General features: G+C 42.9%; 1 protein-coding gene across 8 annotated transcripts in view; it reads left to right on the top strand.

Annotated features, from left to right (window-relative positions):
- cacna1ea (calcium channel, voltage-dependent, R type, alpha 1E subunit a) overlaps window positions 1–27,148 on the top strand; it is a 98,947-nt gene that overhangs the window by 529 nt on the left and 71,270 nt on the right. For all 8 annotated transcript variants that reach the window (XM_028962436.1, XM_028962428.1, XM_028962429.1 and 5 more), the window contains exon 2: window positions 12,125–12,599. In XM_028962436.1, coding sequence (XP_028818269.1) covers window positions 12,151–12,599 — 449 coding nt within the window. In that variant the 5' untranslated portion in view covers window positions 12,125–12,150. The remainder of the gene's footprint in view (window positions 1–12,124; window positions 12,600–27,148) is intronic.

Here is a 27,148-nt window from a genome sequence, read left to right as displayed (position 1 = left end):
CAAGGTGCGGACAGTTGAACTTGACACTGCAAGCTCTCGTCCCCTCTTTAGTGCAGAACTCCTGACAGTTAGTTGATTGCAGTGACAGTGACATTGAAAGGCGGCAGTAGTTCCATTTACAGCACACCCAGTCATAATCTGTGGCAATGATGAAAACGTCTCAAAACTGGGACGTGCACATGACGTCCATTCCAGCGATTTGTATGGCTGGGGGGGGGATGCATATTTGTTGTCATGGAAATGAGGATCAAGTGAGCGTTTGCCGTCGCTTGTTTTTGTCACTTTGCATTGTCCCCCCTTCAGATTAATAATTACATTTCCCTCCGAGTTGGCTCGTATGAACGTTCTCGGTCTGTGCTTCTTTGTTCGCTCTCTCGCTCGAGTGAGGGCTCTATAGCCCGGGCTACATGAACGAATGGCACAGTTTGGTGCAGAAAAAACAAACTGAAAAATAACTTTTAAAAGACGAAGACTGCGCGGAGGACAAGAGCTCAATGGCAACGGTTCAACAGTGGAATCCTGGATTTCGGAGTAGAATTCTGCACGTCCCGAGGTTAAAAACACGCGTTTTTCTGTCTTTCTGGTCCTTGTATTGATTTGACTCGTGCAGTGAAGACGATGCAGAGACGTTCAGGGATCCGGGAGAAGCGGTGCCAGGGCTGCCATGGTTCCACCCTTGATTGGAATTGGATTCCTGTAATTGTGTGTTTGGTGCACCAGCAAACGAAGGGATGCACCTCACACGTGTTCACCTCCGCCAACGGCCAAAAAGCGAAGGAGCGCGAAATACGATCCGTGTCAGAACGTTCAGCGTGCTGCTGGGGAGACGCTAACAAATTGAGTGTCACTGATATGCGCGTAATGAAGCACATGGAGGGGCAGTGGTGGCCTAGCGGTTAAGGGAGCGGCCCCGTAATCAGAAGGTTGCCGGTTCGAATCCCGATCCGCCAAGGTGTCACTGAGGTGCCACCGAGCAAAGCACCGTCCCCACACACTGCTCCCCGGGCGCCTGTCATGGCTGCCCACTGCTCACTCAGGGTGATGGGTTAAATGCAGAGGACAGATTTCACTGTGTGCACCGTGTGCTGTGCTGCTGTGTATCGCAAGTGACAATCACTTCACTTCACTTTCACATTCAGATTGGTCTTGTACAGACGAAAGAAAGACGCTGGAAGGACTTGAGTTCATCTCGCCAAATGGGCTTTTAATGTGCAGGTTTATTAAAGGTGATTTAAAGGACGTATGTTATATACCCCATCTGAAGGTGTGGTGGGGCGGTTGGAAATGCATTTTGGTGACACGATGATGATGATGATGTGCGAGTGAGGGTGGGGAGAGCAGAGTCTCCGGTCTGGAGGTACCTCCTGTTGCTGCACCCAGAAATACACCAGGATTTGGCAGGCGTCGAGGTGTCCCTGATGCTTCCTTTTAATATGACTAAAGGTCCATCCTTTGTGTGTGTGTATGTGTGTGTGTGTGTGTGTTTTCATTTTATACGTTTTATTCATCCTTTTGGTAAGAAGCTGAGTCATCGGTGCTTTGGCCTGGATCGCGGGGGGATTGACGATTTGGAATAAACTTCCAGCTATTGTCTGGGCTCCGAGTGAAGAATAGGGCCTGATGAATCTAGTTGCATGGTAGATATTTTATATGGCGAGCGGTTCGAGCACCAGCTCAATGCCGCCCTGAAAATAGTACAAAAAAGACACACGATTGTCATAGCGACCCTGAGTCGGAGGCGGGAGGCGAAATTGCACAACAAATCGTTTATTCAGAGAAAAAACTGCGAAACAGATAAAAAAGTGATCAAAACGAAGACACGAACCCATATGTAGCACCAAATATTGACCTCACACACACACCACAAATGAAAACACACAAGGGAGCTTTATATGAGAGTTCATGGGGCGGAGCTACACTGCCTTTAAAAAGTAGTCACCCCCACCCTTGGCCGGGCGTAATGGAAGCCATGACTTAGTGTTGAAAATAAGAAGGAATGTCTTGAGATTGACGGAAGGTATGTGGCCGGTTTATGGAGGACTGTGCTGATGCTCAGGGCCGCAGACGAGGGTCCGAGTGATAACTGCACATCCCGATGTGCAAATGAACGTTGTTTTGTCACTGCTTATGCACAATGTACATCCACATTCCCTTTATTCCTGGACTGACTTGTGGTTCACATGATACCTGAAAAACATGTATTACTATTACTTCTATACCTCAGGAAGTCCCAACCTGGGGCTCTGACTGGTTGAGAGGAATCCTTGAAGTGGCATTATATCATGCTCTCCCTGCGTCTGTATTAAAGGCGCAAATGATGGATGAGATTAGGTTCATAAATGAATATCGACGATGAACTGTGCAATAATTTCTTCACCATGAGACATCAGTACCTGGGTGACGATGATCTACTGAATCCCAGGATCTCACAGAAGATCCCAGGTCTCCCTCCCCTTTGCACTTTTTCACCCTGAAGCCGAACATTTCTGTGGTGAAATATTTATGAATTCACTCTTTTTTTCTTCGATGCTCTTGCCAGTTAAACCGTGTGCAGAAAACTATGGTTGGGGGTGAAGGCTCTTCCTTGTGCTGGAATAGATCCACTTTCATCATGAGTGGAATTAATCAGCGGAGCCTTTCGACGCACAGACAGGTTTGATGACCCTATTCACTCAGATCTTTACATGATAAATCCAATGGCGAAGCTTATTGCTTCTTTCTTATGAAACTTTATGTCTTTAATTTCTGCTCGTCCTGTGCAGACACATCTGCTAATCTGTCCCGACATTTCATTGGCCAGTGGCCTTGTCGGAAGAACGAAAACTTTTCTGGAACAAAACCGAGGTGACATTTCCAGCTCTTTGTACCCAGCCAAAAGCCACAAAGTCCACAACACTTGGAGAGGAGCGAGTGGTTCGCTTGAAAGCTTTTTTAAAAAATCTCCTGGAGGAGATAAAATGCTCAATATCCAGGATGCCACATGGGTTAAATGTGACCTCCTGTCCTGAGGTCAGCTCGTCGCATCTGCGTGCCTTCTGCCCTGACCAGGCCTGATAATGACGTCCTGCCTGTAAGGTGGTCTGTCAGATACACAGGAGAGCAGTGACCAGTAGGCTCGGCGCTTTAGTAAGGGGTGAAATTGGATCAGAAGCGGTTTGAGTGGCTGGTGGAGCCTCTAACACGATCACTTTGCACTATTTCAGCTGGGCACTAATATAATAGTCACAGCTAATGGACTCAATATAAGTGCTGTTCGCTACAAGTTGCTTGTTGGTTGGTCACCATATTGTAGTAAAATGTCTTTTTCATCTATAAATTGATCTATAATGCAAACTTATTTGTGAATATGAATTATGAACCACGAAATGTGCTCTCTGCAATTAATACCATAGTGGGCAGCAATGAAAGGCGCCTGGGGAGCAGTGTGTAGGGACTCAGGGCAGGGTACCGGGGCAGTGGTGGCCCGCTGAGCAAAGCCCCACTGAGCAGAGCACAATACCCACACACTGCTCCCCGGGCGCCTGTCATGGCTGCCCACTGCTCACTAAGATGGTTAAAAGCAGAGGACACATTTCGTTGTGTCACCGTGTTCTGCAGTGTTTCACAATCACTTCAGTTCATTTTCAGTGGCACCTCACTGGAACCGTGGGATCGAGATTTGAACCGGCAACATTCCAATCATGGGTCAGTTTAACCACTTAGCCACTGCCCCTATATTACATATTAACTTTAACCATTATTTATTAAAAAAACATTATTTACTACAAAACATTATTTACTACATTTAATAAACCATTAAGTGCCCGCATTTTACATCCCTTTTTAATTCTTAAAAAAATATTATTTATTCCACAGTTTACCAACAATAATGATCATTTTGTATTGAATAGTTATCATTTGTATTGTAGCACAATACCAGTAGAGGACGGAGGAAATGTACTGCGACAAAGAAAAGCCACCGCCAGCAACAGGACAAATGATGTCACTTTGTCTCGTTTTTAAAAGACTTCACGCTTTCTGCTCAGATGCTGCTCTGACTTTTGTTTTGTGGGAGACATGAAAGTGTTTGAGGCGATTTTGCCTCCTCCCTCTTTCTGACCATTTGCAGAAAAGAATAACAGCATCAGCCGAGCAGGGGTCAGCATTGCGCTTTTCATCATGGGAGGGAAGGAATAATAAAAAATAAAAAAAAGATGGTGGGAATGCCACACTGCTCGTAATGAGGGAGAGATCTGCCACAGCGGATCTAGAAAGATCTAAAAGCAATTGCAGAATGAAACTCTGAGGGCAAAAAGTGAGGTTCACACCATGTCTGTTTAGGGAAGGCGAGGTTAACAATCTCAGCGCCGTGTCATCTTGTATTTTGGGGAAAGCCCAGTGTCGGGTAGCAACCAGTTCAGGAGTGAAGCACCAGTCTCGAAATAAACCTCGCACCCCGGACCCCCTTGATGAGTATCCCATTATCGCCATTGATTTGCGTGGCTTTGCTGATTGTTTTCTATTGACAGAACCCTTTTAATTCTCTTGATTTAATGACACTTAATAAGTCACAGGGAGGCAGCTGGGAGTGACGACGCCACCAGGCACGTCACGGACTATCCATGAAATTCAGGGCGTGAGCAGGTTCCAAGTTTACTCGAGATGGCTGGGTGACCTCAACATCTAGAGCCTAGAATGTCCAGCAGTGACCAAAGCTACATCAAAGCTGGGACTGTGAGTTGGTCACGGTATCATAGCAATTCTTTAGATGGTGATGGTGCTATCACCAGAGAAGCAGTGTTACAACTTTATCTGCTTCTGAAAGTAACGTCGGCAGCGGTTGCGACCAGGGGTCGTCAAGACAGAGAAGGACTGCCCCTGGTTTATTGACTAAGGGCCTGAAAGGAACCCATTTTAAATCTGTACTGCATTTTTATTTACCTCATCCCATTTTATTTATAATATGATTGAGGGTTTCAGTCATGACTGAATATTTTGTGCTAAATGGAGTTCTCTTGTGGTGAGCAGGTGTTCTGAAGAGGTTACCTCCCTGCCAAATCCCCTAAATTTCCCTCTCCAGTAATCGGACACGGGGTTTTTTCTCAGATAAATTCCCGTGACGTGCGTAGATGACGCAATCTGCCTCCTCATTTACCAAGGTTCTGTTTGGATTGCTGGCATTACAACTGAGTTACAATAATAATGATTATTATTCTTCCAGCTGGGCAACATGCTGCCGATTTCCCCACAGCTGGGTCGCCTTCATCTTGCATTGAGTTGTCCTGCATTTGCTCGGTCTGGTCTGAGGTCAGTTTGTGCGCTTGAATGGATCCATGAATGATTGAGTCAAACTCAAGGTATAGTGAAGGTATAGTGAAAGACATCTGGAATCTGGTCACTTGTGTGCAAATAAGAACTGTTCTTAAAACAGCGGCAAAATGAACCGTGAAATATTTACTGTGTGTGAGTTATCATTTACATTTACAGCATCTATAATACGCCCTTATCGAGAGTGACTTACAGTTGGTAGTGACAGGGACAGTCCCCCCCTGGAGACACTCAGGGTTAAGTGTCTTGCTCAGGGACACAATGGTTGTAAGTGGGATTTGAACCTGGGTCTTCTGGTTCACAGGTGAGTTCATAAACTTGTTCCCATTCTGTTCCTTATAGAATTCTCCAAACAAAATCAATTTAAGAACATTTTTGTGAATTGGGACAAATTTATGCACAGTCATTTCAGCTTGGAACCCTTGACACCCCCTGCCTGAGGACGTCGGCTCATGTCTGGAGGGTTAGAAGTGGGTCACAGGGGATTTTAAGGCTCCTCAGAAACTGTATATCCTGGAGAGAACCCTTAGATTGCAGGATTCATCAATTTTCTCTGTTTATGTTTACATGTTTATGTTTATGTTTACATGTTTACACGTTTATGTAAACATGTAAAGGAGCACTGATCCCCAGTCAGTCAAGGCCGTCCCCTGTCATGCAGATAGCAGTGGACAGGTGGCGGAGGCCTGATGTTCGCAAGTGATCCAGAGCAGGGAAACATAAAGGACCAGCATTCGGCCGCGCCCAATTTGTGCAGGTGCGAGTCCCTAAGCCCTTCGACTGTAACAATGGTCTGGCACTGACTACGGCTGCCTGTCGTGGCGATTAGTCACCGTCCCATAACCCCCACACAACCGATTTCCCTCCAACTACTATAAAACCATGAAAGGTTTAAGACGGGCAGCATGGAGCTGCTTTACTAAAATATCCCTGAATGCGTTTCACTTTCACCGAATCGCTTGTGATCTTTAGTGACAGTGCATTAGCACTCGCATCCCTCACTGTGATTATACAATTAGCCCACGCCCAGATGTGTGTTCCACGGTGTAAAACGGCATGGCAGCATATCCTCGTTCATCTCTCGTTTAGATGAAAAAAGATAGAGAAACGCCATTCTACTGTATGGTTTATTGTAAACTTTCTGGTCATATGTAATAACAAAATTCTGCTGTTCAGGTTATAAATGCATAAGAACATTCACATTCAAAAATATTGACATCGTTCATAGATTTTTAAAAATAGGAATATTGTATTTGGTGAAGCAAAATGTTGTCAGACTGACACTGACATTTGAAAATACCCGAATGACAATTATTCTGCAATTATCCTTTCAATCAATTCACTCTAGATTCCCTTTGCAAAGGATAACATCATTCTAACAGCTTTCTTTCATTAGGAGATTATAATAGGAAACGTAAGGCTGTAATTAGAGAAACTTTTCATCTTTATCTGTTCAGGTTGGTTAGTAGAGGCACGTATTTACACACCACAGCATGTAGCTGGGTTACAGCGGCCAGAAGTCTGTCTTGGTAAATGTCCTTATGTCCTGATATTGCATAATGGAATCAGGGCTTCTTGTAGATCTTCTGGTGCTTTTCATTTTATAGCAGTTTTGCTATTGTTTGTGTTGCTGGGTGTCACTTTTGACAAACAACTAGGCGTGTGCCACTAGGCTTAGCGTTAACAATGGTGACAGAGAAAGAGAAATGAAGCTGCTGCCTTCAGGACACAAAGGTACAGCACCAGCCCACACTGTCTCCATGTTGATTGTCCATGCATTAGGCAGTGATGATGAGCAGATGTCTGTCTCTCTCCCCCCCCCCCAATACACCCGTATGAGCAATTCATACAAAGCCAATTTTTGTATGTCTGTGTCAAGATAAACACTAGTAGACTGAATGGGTTTAGAATAGACCTTTATTATCTAGCCGAAATTGGGAAATTTGTCATAGAGTGTAGAGGACACGGACATTGGAGCTTCATAGAGCCTTTCTAAATGTAAAATAAAATAAAATGCTGTTCTTGTAGAAGGTGATGATTTGGGTCACAGGAGATCTTTAGGCCTCTGCTTTCTCACTGTCTCCTCACATGTTTCCTGAGGTGGGTAAAATACCAAATTTTGGAGTTCATCAACAATTTGGTAAACATGCATGGGTCTAAATCACCAAGTGTCATTTAATTTAAATGCAATAAAGATAAATATTGATTTTGTTGATTTGGTTATCCAGAAAGGTCAATCTCAACAGAAGGAGGTGTGATGTTTCTCTGCCAGCGTCACACTCGTTTTCCAGTGGGGATTATACATTGTGAAGCCTGTCAGATCTGTGCTGTAGAGCACGATCACACACAAATTCTGCATTCCATGTAGTAACATAATTAATAAAGTTTACCTACTGAATAATAAAGAGGACCATCCAGTGGGCAGATTGCTTGAGTTAAAGTCATATTTTTTAAATGAATAGAATTAATATAAAAAGTACCATAGTGAACTATCGAATTGGCCTCCTGTACATACTTATTCATTTCTGGAGACAAACTACAGCCTATCAGGTGATGTGAGAGTATGCACACACACATACACACACACATATATATAGAAAGACATAGCCTTTATACGAAAGTGAAAAAAGTGAAGTGATGGTAAAATGAAGAGTCTATTGATACTCCCATTTCATTTGGCGCATTTGGAGTTTGCGTGGATGGAGCACTAATCAATAATTTAAATGTGAAAGGCTTGTACAGACACCAGAGAAAAACTGAAGCTATAATTGCTGCTGAAGGACTACAAACAGTACAATTTATGGTGAAAAATTAAGTCCACCCAGTCCAACTCAACAATGATTAAAAGGGATTTTTGGGACCAATAGAGATCAAATTTACACTTTAATGACATACAAAATGCATTTGTTGGGGATTTGCACATGTCTGATTTGTCTACAACTTCCACATATGATTGAGGCCAGAATCTGATCTAAAATTCTATCTGAATTGGTCTGGCATTGTAAATGCTTGTATAATACTAGCTAACTGTCTGGCTAGTCTTGTTTGACAGTTTGAAAGTTGAGTGTCGATTACATCAGGGACAAAAAGGCTAAAAATGTTTTTTAAATTTTGTAATGTGTAGAATCTGCTGATGCCAGTGCAAAGTGCTTTTGGTAGATGGAGCCACAGCTCTCCCGATATCCGGACATTTTCTATCATTCAATGGGTGTTTTGGCTGCGGCGGCTTCGTCAATTGCCTCTCCTCAGTCTAATTAGGAGCCTTGAAGGGAACTTGGCAGGGGCAGGCGTACGTTTTCCATCGCTGGAGGAAGCTAGCAGGCATTACCATGCAACTGCAATTAATCTCCTTCCGATAGAGTCCAGGGCTTGCATCATGGCATGCTGGGCCGCCATTGCCTCCCGTTGGGCAGGGGTTGGGGTGGGGTAGCATATTAGCTCTGCTGGTGTAAGTGTGGCCTTTACTGTGCTTCATTCAGCATGTCAGATCATTAATTGTGTGACATGTTTATTGCCATTACTGCCCTCGTAATACTGTAGCACCAGTAATGTATTTTTTACATTCTTCATTTTATGCATGCACATTTATTTGTAATGATTTTGATGGCTTAGTATCCCAAAACGTTGGGATACTTGGAACGTTGTCGAATTGATGACTTAATAATGACACAGATAATGAAACACATATTATTGTTAGAAATAAACTTTGGTTTATTTAGCTATTAAGCTAACGGTATTTACAGATTGGGTCCTGGTGAACCAAATGAGGAATTTCAATGATGAACATTTTGAAGCACTCATGCACTTTATGGAAAGAGTGTCCGGCAAATGCTGCATATATAAAATGCAAACATAATCTGTGCATGTGTCAACTCGAAATTCTGAACTATTCTTTCACATGAAACCTTCACAATGGCAGTATATCATATTTTTCAAATGAAAAGAATTAATATAAAAAGTACCATTGTGAACTATCGAATTGACCTCCTGTACATACTTATTCATTTCTGGAGACAAACTACAGCATATAAGGTGATGTGAGAGTATGCACACACACACATATATAGAAAGACATAGCCGTTATATGAAAGTGAAAAAAGTGAAAGTGAAGTGATGGTAAAATGAAGAGTCTATTGATACTCCCATTTCATTTGGTGCATTTGGAGTTTGCGTGGATGGAGCAATAATCAATAATTTAAATGTGAAAGGCTTGTACAGACACACCAGAGAAAAGCCGAAGCTATAATTGCCGCTGAAGGACTACAAACAGTACAATTTATGGTGAACAATTAAGTCCACCCATAGGTCCTCCCCACGCGCAGTTCTGAACTCGACAATGATTAAAAGGGATTTTTGGGAGGTCAGATTTACACTTTAAGGATGTACGAAATGCATTTGTTGGGGATTAGCACATGTCTGATTTGTCTACAACTTCCACATATGATTGAGGCCAGAATCTGATCTAAAATTCTATCTGAATTGGTCTGGCATTGTAAATGCTTGTATAATACTAGCTAACTGTCTGGCTAGTCTTGTTTGACAGTTTGAAAGTTGAGTGTCAATTATATCAGTATATCAGGCTCCTATGCTTCATTTTTTTTTGGTTTGTTTACCATGACACTTGTTGCACCGATTTTGGCATTTGAAGTTGTTGTGAAGTTCAGACCTGACCAGGCTACTCCATTTAGCCATGTTGAGCCGTGAGAGTGATTCAATTAGCCTGAGTCTTATTCTCTGTCTGCATTTGCCAGATGGATCAGAGCCACACAGTGCAGAAGACAGTCACTAACGGATCCATTGTCAGGTCTTTAATTAGATACGGCATCATTTTTTGCGTCGGCTTTGCATGATGAACCGCAGCTTTCCCTGAGCAATGGATTTCTGCATGGTTTCCTTTCATGCTACATTGATCCATTTGTTTGGCATTGATTGTATGCATCAGGAGCTGTGTGGAAAAAGGAAAATAGGGGAGATGATGAAGAAAATACTACATTCCCAAAATGTTACACCAATCATGATCAGATTATGGTCTTTATTGTTTAAGTGTCTCATTGTTGCTGGGCAGTGGTGGCTTAGCAAGCAAGGACGTGGACTTGTATCCAAAGGGTTGAGGGTTCAAAACTGTCAAGATGCCATTGAGGTCCCCTTGATCAAGGTTCCGTCCCCACACGCTGCTCCTCAGGTGCCTTTCATGGCTGCACATTTAGTTGTGTCACCATGTGCTGTGTTTTTCCACCACGTCCCCAAGACCTTGAAAATGCAATTCAGGTTCGCAGCCTGCAGTAGCCAGTCAATGTGTAAAAATGATTGCTCATGCTCCCAGAGCCACCATTTTCACAATTTGAGCCTGGGAATAAATAATTAATAATAAAAAATATATATGTGCTCTTCTAATATGCAAATGACTAATATGCAAATGAGCCAATTAGCGTATTGATTCTAGTGCTCTCATTCTGAGAAAGCGCTACTCTAACCACCTTCTCTTGAGCATTCCTTTAAATCTTTTATGACTGGAAGTGTTCCATGTGTGAATGAAATGGCCTCGCATTCTTACTCCAAGTGTAGGAGCAACAGAGCCTGTTGAATGATATTCCTGGTTCAGGCACTATTCCACTTTTCACTTTACACTTTTTCAAAAATGCCCACTACCCCAGGGGTAGGTTTCGCTCTTGCTTGTTCAGCGCTGTGGTGCCTGTACAGACCTAATAACCACAATGCTTCATGCTGCAGTTCACGTGCTGTAGCTGCATTAGTTGAGACCATCATCAGTGTGTGTGTGTGTGTCATGCGCTCGCAGGGATGCGCTCCGGCAGCCGTTTCCCAGCTTAGCGGTTATGGAAAGTGAGCGAGTGAGTGTTCGGTTGCTAATGTGCGCATTGGCAAGTCTATAAGTCTATTTGTAGTAGCAAGCACAAGAATTTTCACTGTAATTCAGTGTTGCTCTCGCTCCATTGCTTTGAACGTGCAGATCCAAATTTGATTAATGTACAACCTGCCTCTGCAGACCCATTAGGAACATGATTGCTGTGCTGGGGTGCAGTGATGAATCAATATTATCAATATTTGTAGCATTCAGCTGTGTTTGATGCATGAGAGGTGTGATGTGTGTGGTCAAAACTTTCTATTTACTTTGTGCAAGTGCTTCATCAAAGCCCTTCTTTAATGGAGAATGGAATTCAATTATTTTTGCTCAGGCATCTACTGCATTTGTGACTTCTGGACCGAGGCTCTTGGATTTATACTTAGATGTGCATATTCATTGTTTTCACCTCAGAAGTTCAGCCTAATCTGCAATAATGAAAGTGATTGTCATTGTGAAAGCACAGCAAGCACATCACACAGTGCACACAACGAAATGTGTCCTCTGCTTCTAACCATCACCCTTGGTGAGCAGTGGGCAGCCATGACAGGCGCCCGGGGAACAGCGTGTGGGGACGGTGCTTTGCTCAGTGGCACCTCGGTTCTGGATTCAAACCGGCAACCTTCCATTTACGGGGACGCTTTCTTAACTGTTAGGCCTCCACTGCCCCTGATAACAGTGAAAGGAGTTTGATGAAAAACTTTCCTTGACTCCTTGAGATACCTCGACATAAATATTTATCCCACAAATAGAATAGGGTACAAATAGCTCATCATGAAGGCCACCCAGGCCCTATCCAACACATTTAGGCCATACACTCGCCACTAGTCAGTGATTGGTCTTTTTTTATTTGAAAGTCTAATTTAAACTAATGTCTAATGTCCTTTGCCTTGGTTTTGTGGTGTTACAAGGTATACAGTGTTCGGTCTCACCCATTTCCCTTCTCTCTCTCCACAGCACTATGCTGAAAGGCCATCTGAAAGATGCTGGAACTGGGCACGTGTTCAGTCAGCGCTCAGACCCTGTCTGACCACCATGCCCTGGACAGCATGTGCGGCTCTGGCAAGGCCGTGCCGCGCTGGTATGTCCTCCCCCCTGAAGATTCGGAGAGCTGGCACAGGCACCGCCCGGGGCTGGGCGAGGCCGCAGACTCCAGGCCACTGCTGGAGGTTCCCAGCGTCAGCTGCGATGCCCTGTACGTTCCCCTGGCCAAGTATGGAGGTCCTCTGGGCTCCTCGGCGGCTCCCTCCTCCCTGGATCTGTCCCTGTCACTCGAGGCCGGAACCCCGTCAGGCCTCAACGCCGAAATGCCCGTTAGCCCCAACGTCATTAAACGGCGCCGTGGCGGGCTGATCGAGCAGCGGGACATCATTAAGGCCCACCAGGCACATAAGATCCAGAGCACCCCACAGGCCAGGCGAAAGGAATGGGAGTGAGTATTGCTCAGGTTCCTGCTGCAGTGGGACCCATGTTACTTCCTGTAGCCAGAATTGCAAAACTGGATGCATGGGTCACTTTCTTGATTCAAGTATTAATTTCATCAGTCTGCAGGCAATTACATCATCACGATTGTATGTGATTGTGTGGGATGGAAATGAAACATTAGCAGCATTTCAATTGCATTTTATCTTATCTTATCTTAATAATAACACAACAACCCTCCACCCCAACCCAGCCTTTATAGAAAAAAACACAAACATATAAATAAGTCTTTAACATGTATAGTCAACAAGATTACAATAATCTTCAAATTTCTAACTACAATAAAAATAAAAACAATGTATAAAAATGGAATACACATAAACCTGTATTAATGTTGCAAAGCCAGAGCCGACCATTGTTTAGAGCAGTGTACAGTATGAAATTGCATTTCCACATTACCTTAAAATAAATCGCAGAAGCAAGTATTTGCTAAAAATAAAGGGACTGAGGTTATATATTAATTACCGCTCTTCTCATGGCTTTTAAAACTATGGGATTTTAACTAAAAGTCAAAATCCTATAAACAAGTGTATATAATATAGTATTGACAAGACATTTTGGTGATGTCAAAAGTGACTTGTTGCAGTGGTGGCCTAGCGGTTAAGGAAGCCGCCCCGTAATCAGAAGGTTGCCGGTTTGAATCCCAGTCCACCAAGTCCCCACACACTGCTCCCTGGGTGCCTCTCATGGCTGCCCACTGCTCACAAAAGGTGATGGGTTAAAAGCAGAGGACACATTTCGTTGTGTGCACCGTGTGCTGTGCTGCAGTGTTTCACAATGACAGTCACTTCAGTTTAAGACTTACCACCAATAACACTTAAAACATACTAGTCTGAACATGGCCGAGACAAGGTGAGAAGAGTTCTTCATCCTTGAGGCATTTTGACCGATGCTCATCACACACATTTCATTACGTCCTGGGGGATGTCTGAGGTAACAGAAGAAATTGCTCATTTTGCACCAGTATGCACCATGGATGTTGCCAATTAACATCTGTTAAAATTATGTTCTGATTTTTATTTCATCTGTTTACAAATGAAAAAGTTCCCCACATGCTTTAGATACTGTAGGAAGATGTAGACAATACAAAAGAAATTGTAAAGAGACTTTATTTTTTATAATCCCTCCACTGGCTATCAGAAAATAAAAAGAATACACAATGAGCAGTTTGTCCCAGAAATCCAAACAGCAGAAACCCATTCAAGTCTCCTTTAATTAAGATTAAAGGCACGTCTGCTATAGGAACATTCAGTGAGTTTCTTTGAAGCCTCTGTTTACGGGAGTTCGGTTTTCATGCTGCTGAGACATGTGCACTTACAACTCTGAAGAAAGAAATGGGGCGTTCTTCTTTTCTTTCTTAAGAAATATTTGGAAAATGTATAATATATGCACCATTCACATTAAGCAACATAATATTTGCAGACTGTGCATCATGCAGTTTAATTCTGAAAATTATCATAGTTAATTTTGTTGAATCATTATGCTGAAATCAGCAGATGCAGCATGTCTAATTGTTTTCGTTTGTGCAATTTTGCAGATTATTCATTTGAGTGAGTGTGTGTGTGTGTGTGTGTGTGTGCATTTGAGGGTGGGTCTCAAGCAAACAGCGCAGCTGCTGCATAACTTATTTTTAAGTGACTAATTGCTCTTGGTTTAGCATCTAAGCACACTGACTGTGGCGTGCTGCTGTAAAGGCCGCTGGGTGGAAGGATCTAGAACAGCAGAGCCCATGGGTGGTGGGGTGGGGGACGTTATTGTGTACCTGTCTCCTGCTCTGACACTCCAACAGCGTTATCGTTACCAGCTAATGACACTGTCCACGGGGCACTTCAGTAATACTTTGCGTGACGTGGTGCTGTCGGAATGCTTGTCCATTTCTGACACTGCATTCCACAATGCAATGAATGACACAATATAATAACAATTTCACAAATTAATTCTGTCATTGACTCTAAGGATATATTGGTTTTCTGGGAGTTGGCTGTTTTCTTGTCAGACACCAGAGATCAGTGACATAAATTGGTGCAATAACTGCAGCTATACACCAAACAGCTATAAAGTGAAAGTGAAGTGATTGTGAAACACTGCAGCACAACACATGGTGACACAACGGAATGTGTCCTTTGCTTTTAACCAATCACCCTTGGTGAGCAGTGGGAGGCCATGACAGGCGCCCGGGGAGCAGTGTGTGGGGACGGCGCTTTGCTCAGTGGCACCTCGGCGGATCGGGATTCGAACCAGCAACCTTCTGATTACGGGGCCGCTTCCTTAACCGCTAGGCCACCACTGCCCCTAATCATGTATCCTGAGTAGGCAAAATAAGACATAATATTATGACCCAGACGTCACTTATCTGCTTCGAGTGCATTGGCTTTGAACAAAAAAAATGTCCATTTGCTGTTTAATAAACCCCACCCACTACCAGGTTCTACTGTAGTGAAATAATTCACATTATTCACATCCCACTTTATAATATGATGGCTGATCATTGTATACTACATATTTAATGTAAATATAACGTGTAGCAAAACAAATCACTTCCTTCTCCATTTTCCAAGCAGCAGGCGAAAGCAGTAAAAAAAAAGAAAACTCCGCCTGATGGTTTTGAATGACTCTGGGCGTCCCTGGGTAATTGTCGCTGTTCCAGACGGGATGAGAGCTGGCGCAGTCGGGTTTCGTTATTACCGCGCCCCTCATCTTTCGTTGCCATTTAGGGTGATTTTTGTCAGCTGCTGCGATTAAGTGGGCGCACCGCACACCGGATTTATTCATTACCCTCTCAATTCTCAGCTCTCGGCGGGCGATGGTCATGTTTCCACACGTTTCCTGTCTTTCTTGCAAAATGCACACGCTGACCAGAAAAAGAAGGACAATGGCCGCAGTTTTACTTCCAGCCCTGGTTTTACCCTCGCTAATGGGAAGGCGTTTTAGGATGGGCCCATGTTCCCGATGCGAATGCAGTGAGGGCAGCTACAGATGGAACTGAAGTGTTCTGTCTGCTCCAGCTGCGCTGTCTCACGGCAATGCTGATGCTGAAGATTCTCCGCAGTGCCCTTCATCACTGCCCTGACCTCGCCCGATGATCATTATTTACATCTTCCACTCCGAAAACTAGACCTCACAACCTTCAGGAACAGGCTTTTACCTTTCACCTTACCACAAGCAAGCGTCACCTTTTAAACTATTCATTTCCTATTAATTGAGTCAGTATGTGGAATTTGAAAAGGTTTTTGAAGACTAATTAAGACTTTTCCTGATGAAAAAGATGAATAAAATGATGAATAAAATGAATAAGTAAAACAATTGTCATCTCGCCATATACAAGTACACAGAGAGATGAGATTGCGAAACTTTGGGGACTTTAGTGCAAAAGGACATAGTGCAAATGGAAACAACAACATGACCAATAAAGCAGTGCAGGTCAACACATACCAGGCGGACAAGTACTGTAGCAGAAGCATGATTGTAAATCGTTATATTTAGTATTTAGTAGTATATAGTATATACAGGATATGATAATAATAGGAGAAATAATATGATGTGATAGATGATAGATGATAGTATGGTATTATCCTAGTGTGTAACACACTCGCCTATGAACCAGAAGACCCAGGTTCAAATCCCACCTACTACCATTGTTGTTCCTGAGCAAGACACTTAACCCTGAGTGTCTCCGGGGGGGACTGTCCCTGTCACTACTGATTGTTTGTCGCTCTGGATAAGGGCGTCTGATAAATGCTGTAAATGTAAATGTAAAAAAAGTTGTTTTGGATATCTAGTAAAAGTTTGGTACATTTAAAATCATTAAACTCATTAAGTATGTGTGCCTAAAGCAGTTAAATGCAGAGGACACGTTTTGTTGTGTGCTGTGCTGTATCACAGTGACAATCACTTCACTTTCAAGTGTACTAAACATATGAACTAATGACTGGTAAGGAATGGGATGCATTTTTGGGACGATGTCATTGGTTAAGAGATTGTGCGCGTGAGCATGCTCAAGTGATGTCTGATTTGTGTCGTGTGTGGGATAGCAGGTGAAGGATTCGCGCCTGGTCTCGGCCGGGCCTGTCGGGCATGGCCATTGGTCTTCCCCTGCTGGTTAATGAGTTCAGCTCGGAGGCGAGTTTGATCCGAGGGGTTTGGCGAAGGGGAGGGAAACGCGGCGGCCTGTAAATCACCTGCTGCCCGGACTGAATATATGTGACGGCAAATAAACGAGGGGCAAACTGCACATTAAATCTGCTGCCTGCCGGTGATGTGTGTGAATATATAATCATGATAAAGGGACTGTCAGACGAATGGTGCCACCTGTGTTCCTGTGTGTTGCCAGGTAGCCGGAATCTGAAAGGCTTTGTTTCATTTCGTAATTGAAGATCAGGACCAAGTCTAATTAATTTAACCTATAAAACGTGAAAGTGCATAATAACACCTCATAAGCCTTGTCATCTCCTTAAATCCAATGGTGCCCCAGATGAGAATGGCCATGATAATATATTTGCATGATGCAGGCAGCTGGCTCTGTTTCTCAGAACCCAGAACCATCTCTCTAGAACCTTTTCCACCTCACCTGACTAGGTTGTAATGGTGAATCACTGTAATTAAATGTAATTAAAATCACTCACAATCCTGTAAGAGGCTGGTTTGGAGCGCAGGGTCAGCCAGGGTCCATCACTTCCATGTTGGAATAATAAACTGTGCTCTCCACCATCATGGAGAGGCTTCCTTCTTGGTTCCGGCATTTTTTTTTTCTGAATAGGTGAACTGTCAGTGTTAAATTGCTTAATTAACTGTGGTGTGTATGTTGCCCTGTCTCCTGACTGTTACTGCCTTGTGCCCAAAAGGTCTCCTGCATGATTGCTGCTTGGTCTGCTGCCACTGAGCACTGAAGCCTGGAGCTTATTAGGGCATCTGAACATTCTTGGGGGGAGAACCTCTGCTGCTTCTGGCTTCTGAACATTCATATCACACTGGCTTGTTCCTTAAAGCTTTAAAAATTCTCCCCAGTTTTCGACTAATGCATTGACATAAGTTTTTTTTTTTAACAAAATCATAATCAAACAGGATTAACTCTTAAGGCCTAAATGCATGTATTGATATAATGCATATTTAAAAGTGCTACAGAGACAAGTGTGGGAAAGGGGCTCAGTTCATAGCAGAGTCACTTCCCATTCAATTTTGGTGACTCCTTTGAACTGGCCAAATCCATTTATTCAAACGACCTGCCACACACAACAGCCAATAAAACGAATCCAAGATATATTTGACTTAATTTTCCCAACCCTAATAAATATTGCAATATTTAAGTAATCATGTAATTAAGACCCACATTCACTTCAGCAATAGAAATAAAGCAGTCTTTTTTTTTTTACGAACTTTGTGGTTCCAACTAAAGTTGTCCAAATGTGTTTTCGGTGTAGCTGGGAAGAGACTGAGTAGAGACGAGTTCGCTTAGCCGTAATAGGTTTCCAGAGTTTGTTCATTTGGCTGAAAGCGGTGGAAACCTTCACGGAGCTTGTTCGGTGAATGGATAAATGACCACTCTCCACATCTCCTTGCTCCACAGCCCTGTAGCATAAATGGAACCTGAGCAGACTCTCTCTCTCTCTTTCTTTCGGGTGTGTTTTTCCTTCCCATTATGAGCACATGGTAATTGCAGCAGGCATGCTGTCCACTTTGCTTGATAAAGACACAAGGTCTTTCGAAATTGCATGAGTGCTGTGTCATGCATTTTATAAATATCTGGGTCAGGATATTGTATAAAACATAATGCTGTGCTTGAATAAAAAGGGGGGGAAAACTTTTGTGTTTGTAATGCATTTTCTCCAGTCTCCCCCTCAATAGCATCGTTAAGTCGTGGCGAGTGGGTGAAAGAGTGTGGTCTGTGATATCTTTCATTTGGTCACTTTCAGCACCCCGTATGTCTGAATAATGGCCTGAGGTCTGCTGTTGTGAGCATGTCAGCCCGTCTGTGTTGTCCTCAGGCCGCGTGGGCGTCTCTCACTTAATGTCATATCGGCTCGACAGCATTGCAAAATTGTCACTGGTTTAGCGCCCCGTCGTTGTCACATGACACTTTTTCCAACTTTCACCCATTTCACAATAATTAGATGAGGTTATGTTACTAAACGGGTCCCCGTCATGCTACATATTAACCACCCACGCATTTCCATTGTGACGGCGTTGTCATCTGGCGAGTGAGACAGACACAAAATTAGATACAACTGCACCTGGACTGTAAGCGCTTAGTGACACTCTGTTTCCATCTTTAATACGACTTGACTGTATTTACAGTTGCCCAGGTGGCCACCGTCTCCATGGCAACTGCCACAGGGCCGCAGTCAAAACTCTTCTAACGTTTATCCATCTGTTGCAGAAATGAAGCGGTGGCCAGCGGACAAACAGCTGCCCTTGGACACGGACAGCATTGTGATTAGCAGTGCGAAAGTAGACATGAATGCAGCCTGAGTAGACCGCAGCACCAATGGACCAACAGTGTTGGGAAGGTTACTTTTAAAATACAGAATACAGGCCCCAAAATGTCGTTTTTTAACGTATTCCGTTAAGTTAATGTGAGTAACGTATTCTGAATACTTTGGATTACTTAATATATTGCCATGCTTTTTACAACTACATGAATGTAGCAATCACAGATAATAAAAAAACCCTGTTTTTCCATAACCATTTCTTTATTTATAAAGCTTAAAAGTGAAAGACTATTGTATTTTAGAGTACTGTAAGAGTATAAAGATCATGGTGTAATAGTGAATTAAATCATATTTAATGAAATATGATGTAATGAAATACAGTTACTCATATTTTGTATTCTAAATAACGTAACGCCAGTTACGTATTTACGTATTAACACTGTGGACCAAGTTACAAGTTCAAGAGCATGTTTGATTGGAGGAAGACCTTTACTGTCATTACCAGTACCACTGACTAGAACGTACTCAGAATTACATTGGATATTTTGGATATGCAAAATACCAGGGATGAATAAAATATTTCCAATTATATATAAAATGCACACAAATTAATCAGTGGCATGCAATTTAATCAATAAATCTTTCAGGCATCAAAATTTATCAGAATATAGTGGGGCAGTGGTGGCCTAGCGGTTCTCTTTAAAAGAATATTTTAAACTTGTTTTAAATTAACCCAATTAAAGGAGACCACAAATATGGTAATGTAGATGAAATCTAGAAGCCTCACCTCACCAGACAACACCATCTAGTGGTGCTTCCTTACATGACACAGTATGCTGATCAGCTTTTGCTACTGAGAGGTTGGGTATTAGTATTTCTTTAAAATACTGTCATTTATTGTTAATTTTAGTATATATTATGGTCTGTCATGTGGGTTATGAAGCTGTGCCATTTTTTTCTTGCAAGACTGTAGCCATGTAATCACACAACTCTGTTTTGAAAGTTCATAGAAGGTTCTTCAAAAACTCCATTAAAGTAATGAAAAGTGTCAAACTTCAAACTCGGTTATTAAACTTGTTGATCTTTGGCAAAATGACTTTGCAGAGACTTCTTTGGCCTGTGAGCCCTGTGTGCTTCTCAGGGTGATAGTAACCTAGCGGGTAACACTCGCCTACGAAGCAGAAGACCCAGGTTCAAATCCCACTTACTACCATTGTGTCCCTGAGCAAGACTCTTAACCCTGAGTGTCTCCAGGGGGGACTGTACCTGTAACTAATGATTGTAAGTCGCTCTGGATAAGGGCGTCTGGTAAATGCTGTAAATGTAAATGTCTCTCTTTCATCCTCATCTGTGCAGCCAACATGTGAAATGTGTCTGTTGCCCTCAGTGTCCAGGGCTGGCAAATTTATTTTCTGCAGATTTATGTATGATAAAATCTGCTCAAGATTGCTATGCACCTTTTTGAAACATAAATTTTAAGGGGTAATTAAAACCATCCATACCTGCCTGGATGTAATTTGATAGGATATTTTCTCAGGAAGGTCTCGATAAGGCTTTCAGAGGCTTTGGGCTCTTTGCCTCTGGTGTGTGAGTGAGTGAATTACTGTAAAATCCAGGGTCCATTCAGACGCACAGTGACAGGTCTGAAGATGGAAGGGACGGGGTCGGGAGTACGTGAGTACGTGGACGTTGCCTTGGGCTGTTGCTGTGGCAGGCATGAGAATGTGCATTGTGGTGGAAGGTGGAGGTACACACGCATGCACACGTTTTGAAAGCTCCTCAGCAGCTCTCTCACAGACACAGAGAGCCTTCTGGTCATTTGCTGTCATCTTCCCTCAGCCCAACTCTGTGCTTCGACCGTGATCAGATATCAGAAAGTGGGAGTGAAGTGATTGTCATTATGAAACGATGCAACGCAGCACACGGTGACACAACGAAATGTGTCCTCTGCTTTTAACCATCACCCTTGGGAGCAGTGTTTGCTTTGCTCAAGGGGACCTCACTGGCACCGTGGCGGTTTGGGATTTGAACCGGCAACCTTAAAATAATGGGTTCCTTACCTGCTAGGTCGAGACATTCCTCATTCAGGAAAGTAAATTAAAAAGTCTGAATTACAACCTAAATGACAGTATTGGTCTGTATTTCTCAAACGGTTGCAAAAACACAGACTATATGTAAAACAGGCTTGATTTAACCCAGGTACCATGGACAGCTCCTCTGTATTATTCAATAACTGTTGTACTAGTAATATGAATACATTATATATCAACATGGACTGTGAGTGTTAACAGATTAATAAAGTGATTGTTTATTTATTATAAAAGATTTTTGCGAGTGTCCCGAAGTTGGAGTGTCATTTCTGTTGATTACACTGTTTTAATTACTGTGCAAAATGAGAAGCTCAGCAATGCAGAACATGAAATAGATGTAGTTGGAGTGTGATAATAGAACTGCTGCTGCTATCTGTGAAGTTTGAAAGAGTCGGCAGCTGTCAGGTCACAGTGGTTCCAGCGATATGACTCAAGGCCAGATCCAGATTCCCACTGACTTCCTTTTGTGTCGTTTCTGGGATATTAAAGGTTAATATTTACCGCCCCACATGAGTCAGACTGGCGAAAAGGATGTCCAGATGTCGCGTGTTTATTTTAGCCGAGGGGTCAGGACTTCCATTGGGCCAGCGGAATTGGAAAACCTTTGGGAAGACCCTTCAACTCAGAATAATAAAATAGAACCTGTATAATGGAAAGTGAGGGGATGGCCCGGCTCGACTATAAATATACGGCGAGACTGTTTTCCGATGCTGAATTATTTATGCACTGACGTGTTGAAAACAGCATAAAAACAAAATACGTGGCCGTGTATTTGTCTGATGGTGACAGAGAAAATAAAGACGAGTGGTAAAAGGTGAGGGGGCATGATGGGTTTTGCCAAATAATTGAATAAATATGTAATTGCCGCCCTGATGCATTACCTTCATAAGCTGGTGCCGTTCCTCAGGCCTGTGCGGTGTGACCATGCAGGACCAGAGTCACCATGAATAAAGATCACATTAGGAGCTTCCCCTGTCGGAGCGGCTGTCAGACGATATCGTGCGAGATGAGTGTCTCTCTCTCTCTCTCTCTCTCTCCTGGTCTTTCTGTTGTACAGAACGACTTATCAGATGTCGAGGCTGACATGGATGTTTTGACTGAGTTTAACTGAATTCCAGAGCTTTTTTTCCCATCATTTCTTCCGATGGTCGAATGCTTTAAAATTATGAATCTGGTTCATAGTTGGACTATGTTTATGTGCTCTCTTGTTTGGGAACAGTTAGACAGTGTGCCAGGCCAATAGGGGTCTCTGCATCGTGACTACTTTCGCATAATCCCTATGTCACGATTGGGTGCGGCTGGGAACTCACCTGGCACCAGTCTGATTGACATCAGGGCTCCAGCCACGAAGCAGGTGTGAGTAACCAGGGACATGGCTGGAGCTTTGTAGCAGCCGGCCAGGGCTGCGACATATTTATGTGGAACGTGCAACGTGTGAGTAGTGTTGTTTTCAGTTCTGCCAATCGGCACACGTCTGCGGGTTTGTTTTTGTTTTCCCCTGTTTTCGGCCCTCGCGCCGATTTATTTGTGGTTGTGTTGTTATTAATGAAATCCCATTCGCGGTGTGCCCCGTCTCTGCGCTCCATTCCCCTGACAGCTCGCGGACGTGACACCTGATTACTGAATAATCAATAGGAATTGGGGTCACTCTGTGATAAATGGCATTTTTATCCATAGGGACCACATTTGTTAGGATGTGGGTGAGTTTACATTGTACCATGTAGTTTCTATAGTTTTATTTTTGCACACACACACCAAGACATCAACATCTAATTTTTGCTAAATAATGAGATTCAGTCAATAGCTAATCATTCTCAGATGCTACTTTGTCAAGAAATTTGAATACATTTTTTGTTTGAACAATTTCAGTGTATAGGTCCAGGCTAAATGGGTGCAATAAGGCATTAATACAGTAGATACAGTAGATACTCCTGGAAATGTCAAGGCTGTAAGCTAGGAAAAAAGGGAGAATTCAGAAGGGGGTTCAATTCAGTAGCTCAGGCTACGCAAAGACATAATAAACACAAATTTTCTGTCCTCTGCTTGTCTGTCATTAATGAAATATTAATATCGTGCTCACCCGTCACTCTTGTTAGCGCTCTGTGGGTAATCCTTGCACTGGCCTTTTGGAAACCGATGGCAGCGTGCGTGTCACACCCGAGGTGCGGAGGAGGTGCTATGGACACCGGGGGTTAGAACAAAAAAGGAACAATGTTTATTTTGGGGTTACAAGAATACACGAGTGATCCACCACGCGGATGCTTTGAATGAAGTGAGTCTGCTGGCTTTGCTACATGTGTGTTGGCAGTGCAGGCCTGGACACACCAGAAGTCATACACCATCCTGTATGGCACAGAGCTTAGACATACATAGGCACATTGAGAGCAAACTAGACTTTTGGGGAGCCACGCCAGACATAGTGAACCTATCAGCTTAGCGATACCCCGGTCGCTCCTGACACTCGTTCCATGGTGAGGTTCCCTATCCGTGTCACACGGATGGGGATGATTACCTGGAACGCCAAATGCACACTACAGGATGAGGACTTTCTGGGATGTTGCGACCGCACACGTCATGCAGACACAGACATGAATCCTAATATTCAGGGGAAGTGGGCGTGTTGTGGGGGTGGAAACCACAATCCAACGTGGACGTGACAGTGCGACTTTGTTCACTCCATCGCCGCCTGATCTCTGTGTTTTTTCTTTTTTCCTTTCTCTCTCGGCCCACTGCATCTCGTGAAGATGAATTTCTTTGATAGCTCAAGCCCAACGTCTTCAGTGTCCAGAACCTTCTGTGGTTGACCACTTATTGATGAACATTTGCAGAACATCCTGCAGTGTCATTAATACTAGTTCTCATGTTGCGATTTCTAGGAAAAATTACAACATAATTTCCTCCCGCCTTCTGAAAATGTAAAAAAAAAAAACGGTCCACTTGTTCATTTTTTCTGCTTCCGACACATGAGCTTCAAGGACTGAGTGTTCACTTCCTGCCTAATACATCCCACCTCTTGACAAGTAACAAGATAATATGTGTCTTCACCTGTCAGTGGATTTAATTTTTAATCTTATTCAATCATGAACTTTACTCTCATATTTAAGACATCTGGCAGTTCTGGCCCTTGTGGGCGAAACAACGACGGGGACATGTGGATGCAAAGTAGCCTGAGATGAGACATGAGATGTATAGTCCCCTGTTTTTCATAATCTAATTTTCTATGGGTTCCATATTTCATTCATATGTAAACCGATTTTGTATTCGTCATGTTGCGCTAGTTGATGTGTGTGTGTGTGTGTGTGTGTGTGTGTGTGTGAGATTATTTATTTATTTATTTAAAAAAAATGTTTTAGGGGGGATTGTTTACAGCAAAAGCTCTAATAAATCTGGAAAACTTTGCATAAATATTTCATATTCTGGAGTATCTACTGTATCAAACTGCATCGGAGTCTCAGTTGATGGAACCTTCTCGTGAAGTCTCATTAAGCAGCCTCCCCGGTGTTGATTAATTCGACATGTCGGGGTAAATCTTGCACGCAGATGAGTTTGAAGCCAGAGAGTTGATGTAATTTAAAGCTGGGGAGATGTCTGGCCTCGTGAGTGGACAGGAGAGGATTTCTGTTGCAACAGTAGAACCTGCAGCCCTCGGGCGCTGGCGGGGGAACAGGGACCGACCCTGCACCTGTCAGTGTCTGACGTCAGGTCAGAACCTGTCATTGGCTCTGTTACTTCGTGTAACATATTCTGCTCTGTCAAATGGAGCTCAGAGTGGTGGTCTGGTGGTGTTTTTTTTCTGCTAAAAATCCCATAAAGGTCAACTTTAGGTTACATATTACAGCTGGGTAAAGGGAAGTGGGGGGAAGGGGGGAGGGTCTTTTACCCATAATCCTGTATGTCTACATGCACTTGGATCTTGGTAGTTACCAAGTTGATTATGACTGCTATATGAGCCATTATGAAAGGCACGTGGATGGAATAATAATCACCAATTTACTTCCTGTGCTCTGAAATGGGAGTTTGACATCTGGCCACAGATGAAAGGGGTGGTAGTAGCCTGCCTAGTGAACCAGAAGACCACAAAGTCACCGGTTCAAATCCCGTTTAATGCCATTCACTGCGCATCACTTTCTACATGTTACATATTACATACACAAAATTTATTGAGGTAGTGGGTAACACACTCGCCTAAGAACCAGAAGACCCCACTTACTACCATTGTGTCCCTGAGCAAGACACTTAACCCTAAGGTGCTCCAGGGGGAGACTGTCCCTGTAACTACTGATTGAAAGTCGCTCTGGATAAGGGCGTCTGATAAATGCTGTAAATGTAAATGAGTTTTTGGCAAATTTATTAAAATACAAATCTGAGAAAGCACATTTTCCTTAAGTACAAGTCTCACATTGCATGAGAACATATTTTAGTATTACTCTGTATTATATAGTACTGCTCTGTATATATTATTTTTTCATGTTTGGCGTCGCACTGCTGCCTTTCCAGTGACCTAATAAATTGCATTTATGTCATAGAGAGCTGGCTTTTATGGTGGAAATGCATCACCACACGGCTACAGAGCACTTCATCATGCTTCACATAAACATTTTTCTTTTCCTCACCAGGCTAAAGACTGTGTTGCAGTTGTAGGCAATGATGCAGACGTGTAGAACTTTATCTTCTCTTTATTTACAAGCCATGACAGAAAAGGGAATGAGAGCCAAACGCAGCAGATTAATGCCCGACTGCATGCTGGCAAACAGTGGGAATAATAAGCAGGTGTATATACAAAGACACAGGAGAACACGTTCAGGATAACCAGGGGAACACAAGACAGGAAAGGAGCAAGCTGTCTTCTTGCTTGCTTTTCACGCTCCTGTATTCAGTACTTTTGTTTCTAACTTTTGAGCAATTTAGTAAGAACTCACTGCAGCTCTTTCATGTGATATTAAATTGATTTCTAGTGTGGAAGTGAAAGCGCTGCCATGAATTCCATGTATAGTTATAAATGAAATGTTACATTAAAAAAAAGTCACATGATTTTTTTTTGTATTGTAATATTGTAATTTAAAAGGAAGGACAATAATAAAAAAAAAAATAAGGATCATTTTTAATATAAAAAAAACATCCTCTGCGATGTCCTCTGCTCTTACAATCATTTTGCTCAGGAAATTGTCATGAGAGTATAACAGCAAGTCCAGACAAATCCCATTGTGTTTGTTGTGTGTGTGTCTGTGTGGGAGAGAGGGAGAGAGAGAGAGAGAGAGAGAGAGGAAGAGAAAGAGGGAGAGATCCCTGTGAACACAATTCCCTATTAATCAGTTCTGATATGAAAGGCTCGGTTTTCTCTCATGTCACGTTTGTGATGTGGCACCAGCAGACAGTGCCACTGAACGTGGTTCTGTCAGATGTGACATCAGTGTGCAGTAAAGAGGTTCTTCTTCACTCCACTAATGAACTCCTTTGGTTAGTGTGGCATGGACACATTACCAAGGCGATCCAGCTTCTATCAGAAACAAGACGTCAGCTGCCAAAGATCTCTTTCTACCAACAAAGATATTGAGTTTACTTGTAGATTTTTTTTCCTCCGGAGGATACATTGTCGGCTGTGATGATTATTTCAGAAACAGAGAGTGCCGTGCTGGTCTTTCAGAGGTTCATTTGTAAAATATAAAAGTGAACGGGAAGCCACAGGGTCCCTTCTGTCCTTTGCAGTGGAATCACGAGCTTGCATGTTTAGGGGGGATTTCAATATCAAAGGTGACAATTTTTTTGTGCTGCTGGCATCTCAGGGTCCATTAATTGTCATATGTTAATTTTGTAGGGGCAGACAGGGGGTCCCTCTGTGGTTATATTGCTAAGAGCAGCACACTGGATCCACCTGTTAGACCCTCTTCGGTGAAAATCCATCCAGGAATCCATCATATTATTGTACTTGATTTTGAACTCTTGGTTATCTGTGTGTGTGTGTTGTACTATATTCTATATATCTA

The sequence above is a fragment of the Denticeps clupeoides genome, chromosome 19 (assembly GCF_900700375.1).
Source record: "Denticeps clupeoides chromosome 19, fDenClu1.1, whole genome shotgun sequence".
Taxonomy (NCBI): Eukaryota; Metazoa; Chordata; class Actinopteri; order Clupeiformes; family Denticipitidae; genus Denticeps; species Denticeps clupeoides.
The sequence above is the reverse complement of the archived record's forward strand: the minus strand, read 5'-3'. Positions and strand labels throughout refer to the sequence as shown.